Source organism: Phyllostomus discolor, chromosome 2 (assembly GCF_004126475.2).
Source record: "Phyllostomus discolor isolate MPI-MPIP mPhyDis1 chromosome 2, mPhyDis1.pri.v3, whole genome shotgun sequence".
NCBI classification, from domain to species: Eukaryota; Metazoa; Chordata; class Mammalia; order Chiroptera; family Phyllostomidae; genus Phyllostomus; species Phyllostomus discolor.
In genome coordinates this window covers 161,107,466-161,128,292 of record NC_040904.2, presented here as the reverse complement: position 1 = coordinate 161,128,292, position 20,827 = coordinate 161,107,466, and the positions used below count along the sequence as shown (strand labels likewise).

Genomic DNA, 20,827 nt, shown 5'->3' with positions numbered 1-20,827 from the left:
TGCTACAAAGGCCACCCCCTGGGGGATAAGGAAAGTCACGAACCTCTGCAGGACCAAGGCTGGCCATCCTGACCTCAGCACATCAGGCCGAGTCCTCCTAGCCCTCCAGGTCCTTATTCCCAGCCCTCACCCTCCGAGGCACTGCAGGCCTTTCCTGTGGCCTGAGCTAAAGCCAGGCCACATTAGCACTGCCTAAGCCTGTCACCCACGGCTCTGGGCTGGGGACCAATAACAACAGAAGTAGGTGAGGTGCTTGCCTTTTCCCCGCCTAATAAGGGAAGACATGAAGCCACTACTTCTGAACGGATAAATCTACAAAATCTCCAGGTTGTGAGGATGTCCTTCCAAGCCTTCAGCAGCTACTTTCAGGGCAGGTAAGGGCCTCTGCCCAGCCCCTGCACCACGCAGAGTCTCAACGGCTGTGCTGCCAGCGTCTGGACAGAGCTCCGGTCCCAGGGGAGAACTCCAGGCATGATGCCCCCCCAGCCCAACCCCCCTACCTGACAGCCACAGGTCAGAGAACACAGAAGGCATCCACAAGATAAAACTGAAAGCAAATTAATTTATAAAAAAGAAAAAGAAAGAAAGAAGAGAAAATTTACAGAAAACTTTTGAACAGAAGGAAGGTGCCAAGACGCAGAAGAAAAGAAACACGGGCACATGAGGAGCAAAGGCCTGGCGGGGGCCGGGACTGACGGAGCCTGGAATCACATCTGCCTTCACATCAAGGATGAGGGGGGAGGGCTGGCCTGGGAAGCACCGGAATCTGGGGAGCTGAGCTGAGCTGCAAGCGGGGGTCAGTACTACCCTAGGTCGGGCACTCCCACCCCCATGGTCTCCAAATCCCAGGAACCCCTAGCTACCAGTCAAGGTTCTGGTGGGCTTGGTGGAGAAGGGAAGAGGTTATGGGGATGATCCACTGAGTCATAAGAAGGAGGTGCTTAAGTGCTTTTTTAAAAGTTCAGGTTTTTACACCGTTCCATTTTCTTCTAGCTGCCCTCTCTGTGTCTCCCGGGAGCCCGATAGAGCCCAGGGAGGAAGAAGAGCCCCGAGTGCCCTGTCGTCCTCTATTACCGACCAAAGGAATCCCCCAAAATATGTTTCCCCACCAAATACACATACACTGACATCAACTACATCGGCGACTTAAAAACACAAAACAGACACTGAGAGGGAGAGGGGCTGTTGGCTGAGCTGGGGCGGCCTAAAAACACCAACACCGAGGAAGCAGCAGATTAGCAGGAGGAATAAACTGGGCATGGGGTGGCCGAGGGGGTTCTGAGCTGGCTCGGTCACTAATGAGGGCTGCAGGGGCCAGGCTCTGCACCCTATAACCCCAGAGCCCTCTCCAGAACGTCACCTCCCTCCTCGGAAAAGATGTAAAAGCTGGGGTGTTTTTTTTTTTTTTTTTTGGTGGGTGGAGGGAGTTCCAATATACTTTAAAAAAAAACCTATTTCCTTGAAAAGGGCTGAATTTTTTTTTCTATCCATAAAAAATGCAGTAGTTTTGAGGGGATATACCCTTAGAAGTGGTTAATTAGAACCTTGTATAAACACCTTCCCCCAGCCCTTCCTTTGAGGGCAGCACCCTCAATCCTATCCTCTCTCTCAGACATTAGAAAGATCTTTTGAACAGAAGTCTTTGAATAATCCGATATAAAAATGCACACCCCTGACAGGCATGGTTGGGGCTTTGGAGGGGCAGGAATAGCTTTCCTTACGTAGTGATGAACTCTCCAGGCGGGGGAAGGGTCCCAGTGGTGGGGGGAGGGCTGTTCCTGGAACCTTGATCTCCATGGGGGATGAGGGAGAGAGATGTCTGGCTGGCTCCTCACTGTGGAGGTGGCACAGGAGTGACCGTGCCTGGGCTCGGGGCCGTGGGGTCTGGAGGCAGGGGGGTGCCTGGGTCTGCGGAGAAAGGGAAGGTGAATCAGCTCGAGTGAGGAGAGAGGGCTCCAGACCCAGGCCGCCATGGACAAACGGAACCGGACTGGCATGCAATGGCTGGGCAGATGAATGAGGTTCCCACAATGTACAACCTCCTTTTCCCAACACCCTCTCCCACCTCACACTGGGAAAACTGACAGACCCCACATTATCCTCCTGCCCGCAAGGAAACTCTCTAAATGGGGCACTTGAGCGTGACGGGAACAAGCAAAGGGAATGCCAGTCATCATGCAATTGGGTAGCTGTTTTTCAAGTTTACAACTGAGATGCTCTGTGCCACAGGACTCCTCCGTGACCCACAGTGAAAGGCCCCAACGTCATCCCAGAGGTGGCAGCTGCCAGGCTGGGGAATGGTGGAGGACAGCCAGAGGCCCACCCTCCTGTATTCTAATCTTATCCGAGTGCTCAAAAAGTGCCTGAGCCCTTCCCCACCTGCCCTCCATCCCTCCACGTGGCCCCCTCTCCCTCACCCATCTCCCCTCCAGGACCCTTCTCACCTGGCAGTGGGCTGGCACTGGGCAGGAGGTTGCCCTGAACAGCTGCCACAATGGCAGGGCTCTGGGCTGCGGCGGATCCGAGCCCCGGCCCGAGAGGCAAGGAAGATGGCATGGTGGTGGTCGCCGGCAGGTTAGGATGTAGAGGGTTCGCCATGGACACAGGCAAGTTAGGTGGGGGGAGAGTGCCCGGGGCAAATGGGAGATGGTGGTGATGCCCATGCAGGTTAGGAGGAGGGGGAAGGTTAATACTGATGGAGTCGGCTAGACTACCAAATGGGATGATGGATGGAGCAGGAGGAGGAGGAGGCGGCATGCCAAAAGGCAAACCCAAAGGAGCATTACCCGCCACGCCTGGGTGCCCGCTGCCTGGCACTGCCCCTGGCATCAATGAGGGAGGAGTTTGTTGGTTGGGGAACGGTGAGGGGCCTGGGAAAAAAGAGGAGAGGTCAAGAAGGTTAGAGGTAGAAAATCTCACTTATCAACTCACTTTTTATTTATTTTCTGTGCAAATTCTTTGGTATTTATTTCCTACCTATACCCAAACGAGGCTTCTCTGCACCGGAATCTCAGTAATCAACTCTAAGGCCACTTCCTTTCACTGATCCTCTCAGAAGTTATGATGCTACTACTGCTTCGCATTTAACAGGAACACCCTTCCAACCTGCTCTAAAATTGTTGTCTAAATTACATTATTCACTCATCCATCTGAGGAATCAGTCAATCCTAGTATCTAAAATAAAGCCATAAAGCTATTAAGCCCCTAGATCTAAAAGTCACTTCCCAGGAAACACTGGGAAAGAGGAATTCTGACGGGGAACCTATGTACAGAACTAACTGGTTCCTTCCACGACACTGTGAGAGCCACGGGAGAACCTGTGCTTTGTGACGTTTAGGAAGCATGCACCAACTACAGTGGACCTCGTCTGGCTCCGGACGCAGGTCGTGACGGTGCTTACAGCGCACTTGGACTGTGCGAGCGCAGACTGGACTCGGTGTTAAGGAACTGGCCATGTCAACTCACTCTTACAGGGAGGGTGATCTAGCCACTCCTGGGCACCACCTTCCCTCTCCCTGACCCTAGAACTAGTGGTAAATCCTTGGAGAAAAATTGCAAAGATCAGTTTGGGGCGAGATCCATGCTGGCTTAGGGATATAAAACAGCTGGGTCCATCAGTAGAAACAGGCCAATTCTATCTCCAGCCCTATCATGGATCCCCTTTGAGGGGGACCTGGAACATTCACCTGGATCCCTCTAGTCAGCAAGAGTTCAAGAACCCATCCCTTACCATGGGGTCCAGGGGGTGGTACCCCTGGTGGGACTGCCCCTGGCTGCGGGGCTCCGGCTGGTTGCTGCTGCTGTGGCCCAATCTGTTCAGAGGGGCCCAAGCTTCCAGGAGGGGCCCCACTGCCAGGAGGGGCAGGGGCCACAGAGGCCGGAGCCATAGCCAAGCCATGGACCGTGGGTGGCCCAGCAGCGCCTGTAGGTGGGATAGGCTGGGAGCCTGGGGGCAGGGCTGGCGGTGGCTGCTGCTGCTGTTGGTGCATTTGTTGGAAGTGCTGCTGCCGAGCCCTCATCTCCGCATACTTCAGCTGCTCCATGTGGAAAGCTTGCCTGTCGGCCAGGAGCTGCTGCCTCTGATACTCCAGCTGCCAGTGCCAAGTGGGACAGTTACCAGTGTTCACCAGCTCCAGAGGCAAACACCTTGCCCCCTGCATTGTCTTCAGACAAACCCAACCTCTCATTCTGATGGTTCCCCACATCAAGCCTAAATTACGTGCTTGGGCGTCCTCTTCCCCCCTTCCCATCGTCTGGCGGCAGCCCACAGGGCCTCTCATTTCAATGGAATTAATCTGGGGTGGCCCGTGCTCCTTTCAGCTCCAAAGCTTTGTACTTGTCGTTAATTTGGACAACCCTTCCAGTCCTTTTGTCAGTTCATGTTTTTCTTCCTTAAAAACTGGCTAATAACTCATCACCATTCTTAGGGAGCCATCCCAGAATAACTCACTAACCTCTGAGTTTTGGGCCTTTATTCTATTATCCTCAGGATTTATATACTTGATTTGAAATCTCTTATTAATTTCAATTTGTCAGATTCTTTAAGCATTAACTGGTTTTTTTGACATCTCCGTACTCTAGTGAAACCGTAAGTTCTCTCAGGGCAGAGGCCCTGTCTTCTGTTTCTTTTCACAGCTTTTCCAAGTGGTCCATGCCTTGTCCATCCCAACCCCTTTCCAAGCTCATCTCCTGGATCTGAAGCCTCCACCCTCTCATCATGCCTTCAGCCTGTCCAGTCTCTCAGCAAACACTTAGTGAGAGTCTCCCGTGGGCCAAGCACTGTTCGAGGACCTGAGATACAGCCATCGAAAACGAACTAGGGTCCCTGCCCCATGGAGGAGCTGACGTTCCGTTGGGCCTCGATCTCCAGGCTTTGCCCATGGGCCACTTGTCCTTAACTGCCCGGGGCTGGCTCCTCCTGCCCTGGTGTGGGCTGCTCCACTCCGTCTGGAAAACCTGTCGGTCTAAGGCTTTCTGCCCTGCTGCTTGCTGCCCCTGTTCTCCACTGCCCCATCCTCAACTAAGGCACAGCTCAGCACCAGGGTGGGGCTCCCCAAGCTCTGCTGACCCCCTTGGAGACATTACTCACTGCTTCTCGCTCTCGGTCCATGATCGTCTCCAGCTCCTCAAAGTGCCGAAGTTTGATCTCCAGCTTCTTCATCTGAGTCTCCACCAGTAGGGCCACCAGAGACTTGATCTTCCTCTCCTCAACGGCAGCCAAGTGCTAGGGAAGGGTGCGTGGAAGGCGCATTAGTAGAAAGACCCAGTGGAAGACATTCCAGGGCAGAGAAAGGCAGGGTGGAGGCTGGCAGGTTTTAAGAAAGAACTTGCTGTGGTCCCAACCAGACAGTAACACAGGCTTGATATTTTAAAAGAACATGAAGAAAAATAAAGCGTGCCAAAGAACTAGAGAAGGTCAAATAATCCGAGGGTGGTAAAAGCTTAAGAGTAGCAATGACCAACTCTCCCTCTTAAAATCAGAAGAAAAAGGAAATGGCAATATTTAAGGGATGAGGCAAGCCTCCAGATGAAGTGAGATCAGGGAAGGGGGGGATCTCCCTGTTGAGGTCTCTGGGTCTCTGGCCCTCACCTTGGCCTTCACGGCGGCGGCAGCCAGCGCGGCAGCAGCAGCAGTGGAGAGATTGCCCTCACCGATGTCCCGCTCCACCTTGGTCTTCCTTTCCCCCTCCGACTCCACCACTTCCTTCAGCACTTCCTCCTGCCCCTCCTTCGGTTCCTTCTCCTTCTCAGTGTCAACTGGGCCAGGAACAGGGTTGTTAGTCCTACAGCCTCCCCACTGTCTCCTGGACTTCAACCACCAGGCTGGGGGGCTCACCTATGGGGTCCCCATCATTCTTTTCTGACTCCTTCTCACTGTCACCTTCTTTCCCTTTCTCTTCATCCTTTTTGGGAGCCTCGCTGGTCTTCTCCTTCACTTCTTCCTCTACAGCCCCGACTCCTTCTCGAGGTTCCTGGAGGCCCAAGAAGAGCAGACGATGTCAGGGTGACAGGTTCTCACACAAAGGGTCCGGACTGGGAAATACATCTATACCTCTTACTTGGGAGGTGCTATGGCTCCAGGAGAAGCCCAGCCCTCGCCCACTTGAGCTGGACTGGCCAACTCCCCATCACCACGGTGCCATGCCTGCCCCCCGACCCTCCGGGCCCAGGTCAACCCTGATGTACCTTGGGCTCCTTCTTCTCCTCTGTGGCCTGGCCCTCCGCCCGCGCCTCGTCAGTCCCGCTCTCCTCTGGGCCCAGGGGAAGAGGAAATGGGAAATGGCTGATACAGTCTGTCTCTGTGATACTTTTCCCATAGCCCCTTTTCCTAGCCAAAATCTCAGGGAGAGGACCAATAGGGAACCGTAGTGCCTAAGGTAAAGTCCTGGCAAAAATACCCGCCCCCCCCCCCCCCAATTTTCCATTTGTCATATGCTGAGGCCAGCTGAGGCAGGGACAGCAGAGGGGACCAGGTGGCTCAGGCTCTGGGTGGGAGGGGAGGAATCTGGGAACCTGCCAGCCTTACCGATCCGTTCAGGCTCATCAGAGGTGGTTCCGGCAATACCACTACTTTCCAAACCAAAGGCAGGGTCTGCCTTGCCTGTCACTTTGGCTGCTTCCTCCACCTTCCGAACGTGGGCTTCCACCAAGGCGGTGGGTACCTCTTCCTTCATTTTGGAGAACTCCTCTGTAAGATCCAGAGGGGATGAGGCTGGGAGTGGGGGCAGGCGGGCAGTTCCGCTACCCCAGGGAAAGCCCATCTCTTCATCCAGGCAGCATGGAGCCAGCCCAGTGCCTGTGCTCATGCCAGCAGAAGAAAGGCCAGTAGGGCAGCCGAGCTGACGGGGTCTCAAGGCCCGAGGAATCAGTTCTTCACACGCAAACCAAGAAGCCAGGACCCCTCCACATTACCTAGAGCTGACTTCGCGGCAGCAGAGGCGACTCGAGGATCGACGACAGAGGCCAGGAAGGCAACAGTGCTCATCACAGGGTTGCCGGACTGACTGAAGGGGATGGGCTGGTAGGCCAGGGGGCCCAGAGAGGCCTCCGAGTCTTCCAAGTACGGGTCTTCGATGGGGAGACGGAGAAAATGCAAGATGCACTCATCCTGCGTGCGGCTCCCCACGTGCTCGGATACCTTGTTCCAGTCGTCTTTGTACATTTCCAGTGCCTGGTGGTGGCGGTGGGGACACAACTTGGCTTATTTAGCCCTTTTCCTTGAAGGTCAACTCCCAACTTAACTAAGGGTAGCTGGCTTCACAGCTCTGTGGTATTCAAGGGGGCCTTCCACACAGCACGGAGAAAGGATGTGGAGTTAAGAAAACGGCCCAGATCCCTGGCCTGGAGCTGTTCCCTGGGCCAGGTGCAGCGGGCATCGGGGAGGAGAGGGGCTGAGGGCGAGATCACGCTCGCCCCGCCCACGAATGCGCCTGGCACCCCGGCCACTTCTCTGTGTGTAGACCACTCTTTTCTTTGCCCCAGTTACCTCCAGGAGTAGCAGGGTCTCCTGTTCCGTCCACTCTCGAGTGGCACTGGCCGCAGCTTTGCTCTGCAGGAGAGGCACAGGTGGGTCAGGGGGGCCTGTAGCCTCTGAGCAGTGAAGGCTCTCGGGCTGCGAGTCGCCCCACAACTCCGTACCTTGGAGGGGACGTTCTTCTTTGTATACATGTCTGTGCGTAGCCCGAAGTTCTGCATGTCTGTTGGTTTCTCTTTGCCTTTGTCAGGGAAGTTGAGCATTTGTTGGGAAGCAGAGGTCTGCTATTTGTTGAGGGAAAGAAAGAGGTGAGTACAAATGACCACCAGGAGCCAGGGAGAGAGAGAGACAGACAGAGAGAGACAGAGACAGAGAGAGAGACAGAGAGACAGAGACAGAGGCAGAGACACAGAGGAGACAAAAGGAGCTTCCTTCCCAAAGCCTCGACACCCCTGGGCGGGGCTTCCTCCCTCACTGCTGTAGCTCCTCTGCTCTCATGTCTCTTCTTCCCGGGCAGGGGCCCCCCAATAAAGGGGCAAATAAGCCCAGCAGGGTCTACACCCCACCTACCAGCTCTGGCTTGCCCTTAGCGGTCTCTGGCACCAGGTCGTCCAGCTCTTTGCCCTTGCGCCCAGCTTTGGTGTCAGCATCAACCTGGCGGCCCTGGGGGACAGAGCTTGACGTCATGGAGGCTGGGCAGGGAACACCTGGCGGAGGCCCTAGAGGCCTCAAGACCAACCGCTGGGTGGCCTGCATACGCTGGGGGCACTCGTGCCACTGTTCCATGTTCCTTTAACGACTAGTTAGATCTATAATTGGCGTGATAGCCATTTGTATTCACATATGTCTTTACAGATTCTCTTGGGAGCTGGACAGTTAGGTTATAATCCTAGATTTAGTACTCAGTGACCTTGGGCAAGCCACATAATCTTTCTTCTCTCAATTCTTATAATTTATGAAATGGAAGTGGAAAAATGGAAGTGATAATAACTATGAGAAGAAAATGAAAAAATGTTGGAAACATGACAAAGTTAAAAAATTTCATGCAACTGAATTTTAAGCCATTTTTCTCTGTCTGTTCCACCCCCTACATTAGTCTTCCTGCTCCTAGAGGACAAGGAACATCTCTTCTGCCTCAGCAAGGCCTCGCCGTCTGAGGTACAGAGACTGAGCGAGGTTGCTAAACACCTGGGGCTGATTCCTGTCACCCTTTGCATGCTACAGAAAAGGAAGAAGCCTCAAAACACTTCTGAACCATACCCTAAAAAACCAGAAAAAGAAAAGTCCAAAGAAGCCCAATTTGACCCACCCCACCCTGTCCCCACAGCCCCTCACCCTACCTGTGGGGTCTTGGGCTGCAGAGGCACTAGCCCCGAGGGTGTGTCTGCCAAGACGTGGAAGTGAGAAGTGGGTGGAGGCCCCATTGGGGTTGGTCGACTCTCAGCGTCCACCTGGTAGTTAATGAGACCCCACTGTTCTAGGAAGGCATGGACCCTGAGAAGAGAGAGGGAGACAGGGTCCCAGGACAACCAGAAAGGTGTGTGAGGAGAGCTGGGGGCAGGAGTGGGAGACGAAAGCTCCCTCTCCCCAGCCCTCTTTCTCGACTCATTCTACTCCCTGGGAGATCTCATCTCCTCCCGGACAGCCAGGAAAATTGAACGAGAATCCTTCGACCACAGATGTGCTATTTCTCCTTTCTTTCTCCTTCCTTCCTTCCTTCCACACTTCAGAGAGTGCCACTGCCATCCCCTCAGGTCCCGCATACCCGAACCTGCACTTCACCTTCTCTAGAGCTGTTTCTTCCTGTTCGTTCCCCCACATTCCTTGCTGGCAACCCTATTTCTGCCCAGAGAGACCTGTGAGCGGACATCCTGACATATCCCTTGTCTCAGCTGCAAAACCCACCTCATGATGGCACAGACGTCGCCTGCCAGGTTCCTGCGGCAGGCGGTGGAGGTGAGATACTCTTGGGGGTTCAGGCGGTAGGTGTCAATCATGAAGTTGCGATAGGCCAGGTAGCTTAGAAGGAGAGAGGAAAAATGAGGTAGAAAAATAAATGTCTACTGAGGGCTGATGGGCAGGAAAAATAATAAAGGAGCTAGTGGCTCCTCCTGGGTGATGAAGAAAAGAGGGCCATTTGACTCAATAAACGATGTGGGCTTACTGCGTGCATGATGCCAGGGGTTCAAACACTGCTGACATTCTCCATGATAAGGTTTTTAGTTAAGTGTATTTTGTCCTTGGCTGTATTTAGGGATGATTCACTCAACTTTTAAATAAAGAATCAAAAGGTGAAAGAAAGGGGGCGGCCTTATTTCCAAATGCAGATATTAAAGAGATGTCTGTACCTATGTATCCAACCAGTCAGCATGACATGGTACAAAGAATATATTTGTTTTAGTTTTTTTTTTCTATCCTCGCCCGAGGACATTTTTAGTTTGCTTTTAGAAAGACAAGGAAGGGAGGTAGGGAGAGGGAGATATATTGATGCGAGAAAGAGGCATTGATTGGTTGCCTCCAGTATGGGCCTGGACTGGGGATCACACATGCCCAGACCAAGGATGGAACCCACAACCTAGATAGATATGTGGCCCTGACCGGGAATTGAACCTGCAGCCCTTTGGTTACAGGATGATGCTCTACCTGAGCCACACTGACCAGGGCAAAGAATATATTTTGAACATGGAAAGATCTAAGTTCAAATCCCAGTTCTACCAGCAGGGCCTAAGGCAAGTTACTTAAATCTTTGCCTCTCAATTTCTTCATCCATAAAATGGAGTGCCTGTGAGGGTTAGAAAGGCCTGTGAAGACCTAGCACAGAGCCAGGCACATTGTAGAAGCTCAAAAAATGGTAGCCGTTGTGTGGTACAGTATGAAGTTTGAGACCATGTCCTAGACTAAAGGATTCAGATCCTGGTTTTACTACTTACTAGCTGTGTGACCTTAAGCAAGTAACTTAACCCCTCTCTGTACATCAGTTTTTGGATCAGTAAACTGATGATAACAATAGGACTTTCCTGTAAAGATGATGTGGAGAACCAGTCAGTGTATGGAGGACACTTAGGATAGTGCCCGGGAGACAGTAAGCTCTCAATGAACGCGGGCAATTCTCATCACTGACTATTTTATACCAAAAGTGCAAAGTGTGAGGAAACATGGTTTCGAATCCACCAAATGCCACCGGAAACAGCTGTGCCCTTTCTGTGCCAGTCACAGCATTCCAACAGGCCTCCGGTTTTTTCATTTTTAACATGGTCAGTGCTATACAGCTTATAAGCTGTCTTCCAGATCTAAAAACATATGATTCTTCCCTGGCCGGCAGGGCTCCGTGGGGCGAGGTATCGTTTAAACTAAACCCAACGGTCGAGGGTTCAGTCCCTGGTCAGGGAACGTAGGAGAGACAACTGGTCAGTGTTCTCTCTCACGTCAGTATGCATGTCCTCAGATGAGGACCTAAAAAAATCTACAATTCTCTCTTCCTGGTGAATCTGATGTATCTCCAGATCAGAAAGTAAAACATAACTATTTAAAAAACAGAGTGCCAAGTGTGGAACAGCTCAGGTTCCAACCCTGCCTGCAAATCATGCTGAGCCCTGTCACCTGCTCACTTCCTGCTCCCCGGCAAAAGCAGGGCTTCTCCACACACTGCTTCCCCCTGGGGGAGGAGGAGGAGGAGGAGGGGGAGGAGAGAAGCAACCAAACTACAGGCAAAGAAACACCGTAGGAAGGGAAGGTGGCCCCAGAGAGGGGAAGCTGAGGAACAGCTGGAAGCCTGCCCGCTGGGCTCCCAGGGAACCTCGGCTCGGCAGGCTCCCCATCCCATCGTGATGCTGGTCCCGCAGCACCCCTGCCTAGAGCAGACCGCCAGGTCCCAGCCAGAGCCAGGCAGGTCCCACCCAGGGCGACGCCCTGGAGGAGATGAAGGCCGCCGAGCCCCAAGCCTTCACTTACCTGGCACTTCTCTCCGGAGAGCCCTCTCCACCCCTTAATTCACAGACCTGGGTCTTAATAGATTTTCCTTGTTTTTTCTATTAAAACCTACTTTCAATAACCAGCCTGATAAGTCACTTACATTTTAGTCAAAGCTATAACTTTTGCTAGGAATATCTGCATCTTGGGTAACATCAGTAATTATAGACTGAAAGGCTCTGTACCCTGTTAAAACAAACGGAGGAGCTGGAGCAGGTACTTTTTTTTTCACAGAGACACATGCTTACACAGCCCCCAGGAAAATCCTGGAGAGCATGCTACCGCAGCCCCAGAGCTGGTCTGGGGCTGCCTGGGGGCAGAGATCACATCCTGGTATGCCTTGCACAAGGGTCCGGATCATGGAAGGAGCTCAAGAAATGTTTGCTAAACTGGATGTTGCTGGATCAGGAAGAATGAATGGGGACAGGGGGAGAAAGAGACTCACGAGCTGAGATTTCCTTACATTTCTGGAGTCTTGGACTTGTTCTTGCCGTTGAAGAACTCTGGGAGAGCCCTCCGCTCAATGGCATGAACACTGCAACAGAAGCCAGAGGGAATTCAGAAGGCCTAGTGGAGACATGGGAGCCCCAAAGGGAGGAAAGGCCGAGAAGGTAGGGCAGGAAAACAGTTGGGGACAGCAGGAGGGAGTCAGACGCTTGGGGAGAACTTCCCGCTAGGGCTCCCCTAACACTGAAGCGTGCCCCGGTCTATCTGGCTGAGGAAGAAAAGACCTATTCAGAGGCAGGAAGGGGAACAACACGCTGACCCCAGAAGGCAGGGAGGGAAGTGTCTGGCGAGAAGCGGGGGCAACGGTACCTATTATAGTCAAACCAGGCTGCATAGCTGGGAATGATGATGTGGTGGGTCTGCTCTGTCACGTTGTCCTCATGCAGGTCCGGGTTCTTGGTCTGCTCCCCCTTGTTCCCCGTACTGTTCTCATCCTCATCCTACAAGTACGGAGGCTGCTGGACACTCAGCATTCCCACTGCCCCTGGCAACCCCCTGCTTCTCCTACGCCCCAGGAATATGGGCACTAAAGACAGGTGTGGGAACGAACAGTTATGGGCCCCAGAACTAGAAAAGTGTTGGTTTTGATCAATAGGTAGAATTAGCTTAGGGTGGGAAAAGTCTGGGCAGAGGGAACTTTATAATCACAAATCAGAATCACATAGAGAGGTAGGGCCTCTCTAAACTGGCTCCACCTTGCCCGTGGTCTCCATGCTTTCATCCTCCTGTTCATCTGAAAGAGACACCAAAACAGAAGGCTGAAGCCCCCCAAGGAGCCGAGAAGAGTCCCACTTTCTGAGGCCTGGCAAGTTGGGGGAGGGTGGCGGCTGACCTCCCCTCCCCAGGGCTCTGGCTGCCTTGCCCCATGCCCCACGCCTTACCCAAGTCGGTCATGGTGCCTCCTTTGACTGGGGCTGACTCCGAGTCCTTCTTAGTGTTGACTGCCAGGAAAGAGTCATTTTATCAGACAGGGTCTGCAGGAATCAGGCCCTTACCTCTAGTCTCTCAAGTTCTAGAGAGTCCACTTTCTCCAAAAACTTTCTCCATTTGATCACAAAAGGTAGTAACTTCCTCCAGTCGCAATCACTCTAGGGTTTGAAATTTACTTGCCACTTTCCCCCCTTCTCCACCCCAAAATTCACTTAACTTTTTTTTCCTATAGAGAAGCATCTTCTACTCTATGGACATCCATAGATCATTCTTGTCTTCCACAGGCCCTTATCCGCATCTATGTATCTGTAGTTCTGAACGAACTGAGACAGAGTCTGACCCAATCCCGCTGTAGAGGAGCGGCTGGATCTCAAATATTTTTGAAAGCAGAGGACACTTTTTTCAACTGAATTCACACACAAAAGCTCCAGAGAAAACACAGACAGAGAGGAGAGCTACTCTGATTGATTAGGGGCTGGGAGCCAGAGCTCCTCTCTCAGGGGCCCTCTTTGCCCTGCCCCTGAAACGTGCTGGAAGGTGTCTGGGCTAGACTGCCGACGACCAGCGCCGAGGAGCGGTGGTCACCATGGGAGGTTCTCACGTGAGACGCACAAGGTGGTCTGCTAGAACACAGGCAGAGAATATAAGAACTTCTCTTTATATTTGTTTTCCAATTTTATCCTTTACATTTTCCCATTTTTAGATGTTTGATGTGTTTTATAACGTTCATAAGATAGTGATGTAACAGTTCATGCATAATTCTGCTCAAATATATTTTCCCACTGGGGCTGCAAAATCAAAAGGAGTATGGAGACAACTACCATCATGCCCAGGCACGCCGCAACTCAGTTACAGGTGCGAGGTTGGAGGACCATCCATAGCGATGGGAAGACCATCTAGGCCTGGAGCTGACTAGGGAGTCAGCCTATTCAGGGGGTTTCACAGAGTAGGGGCAGGTCCGGCAGGCCCAGGAGCTAGGCCTGGCCCGTACCTGTTTTGGGCAATGTCACCTCTTCTACGTTGGGGACCGGGGAGGGCTCATCCATGTCCTTTGTTAGGTCTTCTTGCTCCTCTTCTCTGTGGCCACGCTTGGATTTCGTGTAAGGTGTTGAGGGCCTGGGAAGGAAGGAGAGTGAAAGAGAATCCAGTCATCCTTGGACAAGGAGTCCCTGGAAGTCGAAATTCAAGGGGAGGGAAGCAAGAGAGAATCTCAAGGGCAGAACTGAGGAAAAACATTAACCAATTTCCTCAGAATAATGGGAAGTGGCCCAAGGCTTTAGTTTGGAGATAAAGCTCTCTTTGAGTTTACTAGCGGCTGGGACTAGAACAGCTGGGCAGCTGAAGAAGTCCTTCCCATCTTCCCTCCTGGAAGGCCAGCAGCGCAGGGTCAGGCAGTCATGGGAAGGGATTTGTCCTTTGCTTCAGCACAGTGTGGAGAGAACGGTGAAGCTGGGGCAGGTTAGGGGCTGGCATACCCTTTTTTAGCATTTTTCTTCTTAGCTTCTGGGGTTGGTGAAGGAGAGGGGGAGCGCTTCCTCTTCTTATAGTTCCCCCCCTTTTTGTCCCGTCGATCTGAATCGGGGCTGTTCACCTGCAGGTTGGAGAATAGGGAGGAATGTCAGCTGATCGTATCCAGTGAAGACTTGTTCTGAAACTTATGCAAAGGCCTCAAGAAAGAAAGAAGAGGAATTTTCACCTCATCTGTCAATGTCTTGGCTGAAATCTTCTTTCGGCGAGAGACAGGGGCTTTGTCGTCATTTACTTCATAGTCTTCCTCATTCATCCATTCATTGAAGGTGTCTGTGTCCAGGATCCACTTTGCGTGAACCTGAAGCATAAAGGCAGACTTGCTGCAGAGAGGCCTAGGAGCCGCCGGTCTGTCTGTAGGTCCTTGGCAGAAAAGCCCAGGGCACAGAAGCCGCGGCTTCACTCCCAAGAATGGTCTGGTGCTGGCATCTTCTTGGGGTGGGCGGGGAGGGGAGGGACTAGAAAAGCTCACCTTCCTGGGTTTCTCAGGAGTTGGAGCATCTTCCACAGAAGCTTCGATTTCACTGGCTGGGATCCACGTGTCGTAACTGCCATGGGAAACCCAGCACAAAACAAAACCAATGAGACAGAGTTGTGGAAAAGGGAAGTGTGAACCTTTTACCTTTTCCATGTACAAAAAGTATTGCGTTCTGGGTTCTTTTCTTGGTATACCTATTTTTCTAGTTACCATTGGGATTCTTTGCATTACAAAGTAATAAAAACAATTACAAAATATTTCAAAAATAAAAAGGATCATGCTAACCCAACTACACGTGACATTCAGTATATGTTTTTTCCAGTTACTTTTTCCTGTATGATTTTGTTTTTAAATAACTGCAATGACACTGGAGTTATTTTACATCCTATCTTTGCAGTTAATATTCATCTATAAATTATCAATATTATTTCTATGAGTTTAAAGGCTGCATAATAGCCCATTGCATAGACACACAAATTGGCTGAAACATTTTCCCACCAATAGACATTTAGATTGTTTCTAATAGTTATTAATCAAAAATTATACTGGGATAACCATTTTACACATAAAGCCTCAATCCTTTTAGCCTAACCCTTGTCCAGTAAGTATAAACCTCCCCCAAGACAGAGGATTCGCATAATAGGAGGGAGGAGAACAAATTAACAAAACTAAAACTAACCTCAAAAGATAATAAAGTAAAAAATAAAATAAATCCCCCCCAATACCTCCCCAAATCACTCCTAGTTGCTTTGCCAGATGGTCTAGCGCTTCTCCATCTGGCTTTCGTGCTTACACCTGCCCCAGGATCCCATCCTCACCTGTCCGGGTAATAGCCCCAGTGCAGAAGAACCTGCTTATCCCTCTTCATGACGGGTCGTACCCATTCCTCTGGGGATAGAGACAGAGCAGGGAGAGGTATAAGTAATGGGGTACAAAAAAGTAACTCTGTATACAACTCCTGTTGCAGCAGAGGACCTGGAAATGAAAACGTATGATGATAGGAGGATTTAGGGTTGAAAGGAGAGAGAAGCCCAGGCACCACGTGGGATCTCAGCAGTCCTCCACCTCCTAGTCCAGGCCGTTCACTGCAATAGCTGGGAAAAGCCGGGTCTCACCTTCTTCCAGGTTCCCTGGGACAGGATACACAACATGGGAAGCATTGTTCTTATCTTCAGTGACCGTTCCCTGGATGGCGCAAAAACAAGCAGGTGAATATAGTCCTCTCTAAATTATTCATGGGTATAAATAAATCAAAGATTTAACCACACATCTGCCTTCCTGATCATATTTTGCTCAAAATTGTATTTTTAAAAAAGATTTTATTTATTTACTTTTAGACAGAGGGGAAGGGAAGGAGAGAGGGGGAGAAACATCAATGTGTATCTCTTGCACGCCCCCTACTGGGGACCTGGCCTACAACCCAGGCATGTGCCCTGACTGGGAATCCAGCAGGTGACTCTTTGGTTCACAGGCTGGCACTCAATCCACTGAGCCACACCAGTCAGGCTCAAAGTGGCATTAAAGTTAGTTTGCACTCTCTACTAAGCATACACCAGCTGAATAGCAGACGGAAATAGGATTGTAGTAATAATGGAAAAAAGTCAAAGAATTAAAAACTGCTACAGATGTTCCCTCTGAATAAATAATCTACACATGGGAAACGTAAAGTTGACTGTGTATCTCTAGCAATGACATCTGCTTGTTATTCTAGAGTTCCACAGAGCAAAGATTTCATTTCTCTGAAGTCAGGCAATGTCTAGCTCAGTGGAAGTAGATGCTTTGTTTCTGCCCACAGGCCCACACAGTCTCTAGGAACAGTGACCCAAACCTGTCAAGACTGGGAAAGTAGAGGAGGAGACAGAGAAACAGCAGCTCACAGCCGCAAGTCTAGTCATTCTCTAAGTGGATACAGGCACCTCTGCCATAGAAAACATGGCCTCCAAGGGCTTTATATCAAATGGAAAACATCAGGAAAAGAGTCATGGAGTTTACAAAAACCTCTCCTGACCCACCCACTCACCTGATGTCTCTTGATAATGTCCTTTAGTTTGCCTAGCAGCTTGGGTTCAATTTCTGGGCATAGAAAAATGTTTGGTCGAGACAGGCAATTATTCTGTGAGGGGAAGAAATAGGTGGAGTGAGATCACAGGGTGGGGAGGGGGGGCATTCTGGATTCCTATTGTGAGAAGGGAGATGGATGGGAGATTCTTGACTAGTACCTGAACCAAGGACTTCTCAATGGTCATGAACATTTCCACATTGCGGTCCATGCGTGATGGATTCTGGAAGTCGTAACGCCGCCTTGTGAAGAGGCAATAATCTAGTGAGTACTATAGCTCAGGTCTGGGAATGACGTTAGGGTATGTGAGCTTTTAACATGGGAAATTAGGAGGCAATCCTGCCCACAGCTGTTGCCAAAATTGCCTAGGATCTGGGGTTCACTGATCTCAACTCACTTTGTATTTAGTCTGAAGGACAAAGCAAAGCTTGAGATGCCAGCCCAAGAATCTTTTTTCCTCTACAATACACACACCGATGCATACACACACACTCACTCATCCTTGAAGACTATTTTGGCTCTGACTCTCAGCCATTTTTTCTGACCTAGCAAGTCAGGCCTACTGACCTAGCAAAGTAAGACACTCATAAGAATATCTGCCTAAGCTCTGCCACCCTAGAAAGACCCCCAAGGAATCAGCGAAGGGAAATTCCCTCTAAAAGTTAGAAGCATAAAGAGAGGGTGTCTCACCATCCCTGGTCACTCTTGAATTTGTAGGCAGCTGCAAGTATGTGGCACAGAGAGCCTCCTGCTTTGAAATCTAGGAAACATTTGATCTATAAAATTGAGACAGGGAAGAAGTATGTAAGAGTTACATCCTAAATTCTCTCATTACTCAATCCTTTCACAAAAGCTCATGCTGAAGTGATCTCCCTCTCAAGGCTGGAATTCTTAACCCCTGTGCCATTGTATCATGTGGCCTAGAAGAGGGGAGAAAAAGAAACCACATTCACAAAGCCCCACTGTGCCAAGCACTTACTGGGTTACCTCACTGACCATTACAGAAACCCTACGACATAGGTATATTAATCCCATTTAGAGATGAAGGAACCAAGGCACAAAAGGTTTCAGTTGCTTGTCAAAGTCACAGAGACACCAAGTGACAGGACCAGGATTTGAACACAAGCATGTACAAATCCAAATCTCATACCCTCTTAACGATGCCACAAGACTTTCATGCACCAAGTTCACACATTCTGAAATAGCCCATTGCACAAAGTATTACTAAGACACAGGGAATGGTAAATTGGGGACTAGGTCAAGGCAGCAATGCCCTGACCAGAGGTAGAGATGGTAAAGAATTACCCCAAATCTCAAAAATTATGAAATTTACAAAAAACAAAAATAGCTTCCTCTCAAGTTTGGAGGGTTTACCTCCTTGCTTTTGCACTCACCGGCAGTTTAGTGAGCGGTGCATTGCTGACATGTTTGCCAAAAACTTCTTCCTGAAATTGTAGCAACTGTACAACCAGGCTAGACAGGGACTTGTTGGTGGGTGGTTCAGCTTGTATATACTGGGGAAATAAAGAGAAAGAACAAAAATAGACTCCAGATAAATTGTCCACCTCTTCCCTATTTCTTCCCCAGGAGCTCTGGAAACATCTGGGGCAGAGAAAATTGTGTCTTCTTCCTCTGTGTGTCTAGTCTCTATAAAGAAAATGGCAGAAGGGAGGCCCTCTATACCCCTCACCTGAAAGTTGCAATTCTGCTGCCCCCAACCCAAGATGTCAGTGCTGGGTGCTGAGGACAAGGGGAATTCCTACTCATCCTTAGGTACACCCTGACATCGGAGTTGCAGACCCTGATCTCTACCCAGAGGGCTGTAAACTTCTGAAGGTTCACTGAGTTCAGGCCATAGAAAGAATACCTTTGAGGCTTTAAGTGAGACAACAGTATATTTCTTGGGGTAACTTTGTGGAAGGCCATGATTCCCCCTATAATATGGCTTACTAAGAAGGTGCAAAGCAGTGAGGCAGAGCAAACAGAGTGAGCTTGTGCGTTCTGCTTCTGCTAGGAACAGGGCACAAATATCTTCACAGGCCCTCCTGGATGGGAAGGACCAGGCTCTTTGACAGCCTGGTGGAAAAGAACAAGACCACATCTGTCTTTTCTGAGGAAACTCCAGCTGTGACAAGTAACTCTGGGCATTCTTGAACATTTCCATATTATGCTACCTAGCATACTTGCCTTCTGTTCTAATTTTAAATTGAGTCAGGAGGCTAACTTTCTCTTTACCTTTTGACCCCTGTTTCCTCAACCCTAATCACAGTGAAGAGTGCTCCTCTCAGTGGGAGGTGTAAAGAGATCCTTGAAGGAAAAGGTAAACGACAAAGAGCTAAGGGCTCCAAAGCTGAACCAGGTCACAGGCTGTCAATCACCCCAGAGCCAGAGACTAAGCCCCTAGATTGATCTCCCTTCTAAAAGGTCAAAGGTAGAAGCCTGGGAACCAGAACCTCAGGCAGAGGTAGAGACAAGCCCCAGACCCCACAGCTGTTTGTCAGGATCCTGACACCCAGAGACCTGAGCAGGAACAGGATTATAACAGGATCAGAGGGGCGTTCTCCTAAACCACTCATTACACTTCTGACCGGCTGCAAAGCTGGGCAGGAAGAACTGGAGAAGTAAAGGAAAGTCAGAAAGAGAACCCCTCTGGGGGGGGGGGGGGGGAGTGAGTAGAGAAGCTGACTGTCTCCAGAGAAAAACCGTATGTTTAGATGTTCCTTTCAACAAGGCCAAAAGACAAAGACAATACCAGGAAGTTTCGGTAGGAAAGACAGGTAAGGCTTCTTAAACCCTTTGTTCACTACCTTGTTATCTACAGTTATGGGGTTGGGGGCCAGAGATATAAAGAGTGGCCTAGACTCTGAACCCCAAACCCAGGGCAATTCAAGACCAGGTGGTGGTGTGACTACATTGTGAACCTGAGGAATGGTTTGAGAAGAGGTCGCTACCAAAAACTCCTCCTAGATCCTGGCTCCCAAAGAGGTTTCGCTGCCCCTAGGCTGGAGGTGGGGGACGAGCGGTAGAGACAGGTGATCTCAGGGTAGGGGCCTTTTTCAGGCTGATGAAGCAGTCAACGGCCTGCTCTGTGGCTGTTTACCCTCCTGTCTTCTTCATCATCTCTCTCTGAACGTACACAAAGCACCAGGGAGGCCTCAGCCCTGCTAGTACCTGGCTCCGTGGGGAGCTGTGGCGGGCACTGTGGCGGGCACGCTGGGGGGTGGGGGTGGCAATCGACACCTAGTCCAACCCCGGCCGTCTCTCCCGAAAAAGCCCGGAAGGCGATGGCTTAGCAGTGGGTGGGCAGCTGGTACCGGGACCCGCAGGGGCAGTGGAGAAAAACACCGGGCTGAGGGCGCAGCAGTGGGGGCGGAGGCTGGAATCCGAGGCCCGAGGTGGGGCGGGGTGGGGGGGGGGCGGTAAGAGGCTGGGGGAGGGGCGCAGGCCGGAGGGCGCGCTGTGGGCTGCACCAGGGGCCGCGGGCCGCCGGAGGGCGGGCAGGATCCCGGGGCGCTACGGGGCCGCGGTCCCTTTGTCCCGCCCCCGGTCTCTGTGCGGCCCTGCCCGGGTACCTTCTTGTAGTTCTTGCCGAGCCAGAGCCGCACGTTGTCGAACTGGGTCACTGTGTCCGCGGCCTCGTAGTACTTCACGTTGGGGCCGCCGTCCTTCTTCCGCACCGCCATCTTCTCGGGCTCGGGCCCGCCGCCGCCGCCCGCCCCGCTCAGCTCAGCTCCCGCCTCCTCCGCCTCCTCCGCCTCCTCCGCCCGCCTCCCGCGGCCGCGGCCGCCGCCTCCCGCCGCCTAGGCCGGCCCCGGCCGGTGCAGCGCCCCCTGCCGGCCGGCCGGCCGCGGCGGCGGCGGAGCACCGGGTGCGGGACCGAACC

The 20,827-nt window shown here is 51.4% G+C and overlaps 1 protein-coding gene across 8 annotated transcripts; it reads right to left on the bottom strand.

Moving 5' to 3' along the window:
• Positions 1–691: 691 nt before the first annotated feature.
• SMARCC2 (SWI/SNF related, matrix associated, actin dependent regulator of chromatin subfamily c member 2) lies at positions 692–20,718 on the bottom strand. 8 transcript variants are annotated; one of them, XM_028533369.2, is made up of 30 exons: positions 20,517–20,679; positions 18,339–18,458; positions 17,635–17,720; positions 17,105–17,186; positions 16,906–16,998; positions 16,001–16,070; positions 15,704–15,773; positions 14,880–14,955; positions 14,577–14,708; positions 14,356–14,471; positions 13,872–13,996; positions 12,832–12,891; positions 12,646–12,683; positions 12,260–12,390; positions 11,907–11,978; positions 9,380–9,493; positions 8,815–8,968; positions 8,045–8,137; positions 7,639–7,758; positions 7,487–7,549; positions 6,913–7,171; positions 6,527–6,688; positions 6,187–6,251; positions 5,837–5,972; positions 5,591–5,757; positions 5,090–5,224; positions 3,731–4,091; positions 2,787–2,870; positions 2,445–2,510; positions 692–1,908 (listed from the first exon to the last, which is right to left on the bottom strand). In XM_028533369.2, the coding sequence occupies exons 1-30, from the start codon at positions 20,625–20,627 to the stop codon at positions 1,832–1,834; spliced, it is 3,438 nt and encodes a 1,145-aa protein (XP_028389170.1). In that variant the 5' UTR covers positions 20,628–20,679; the 3' UTR covers positions 692–1,831. The 8 variants fall into 8 exon arrangements, with proteins under 8 accessions (XP_028389170.1, XP_028389171.1, XP_028389172.1 ...); XM_028533370.2 differs by having other exon boundaries at positions 7,639–7,755; XM_028533371.2 differs by lacking the exon at positions 2,445–2,510 and having other exon boundaries at positions 20,517–20,718.
• Positions 20,719–20,827: the final 109 nt, after the last annotated feature.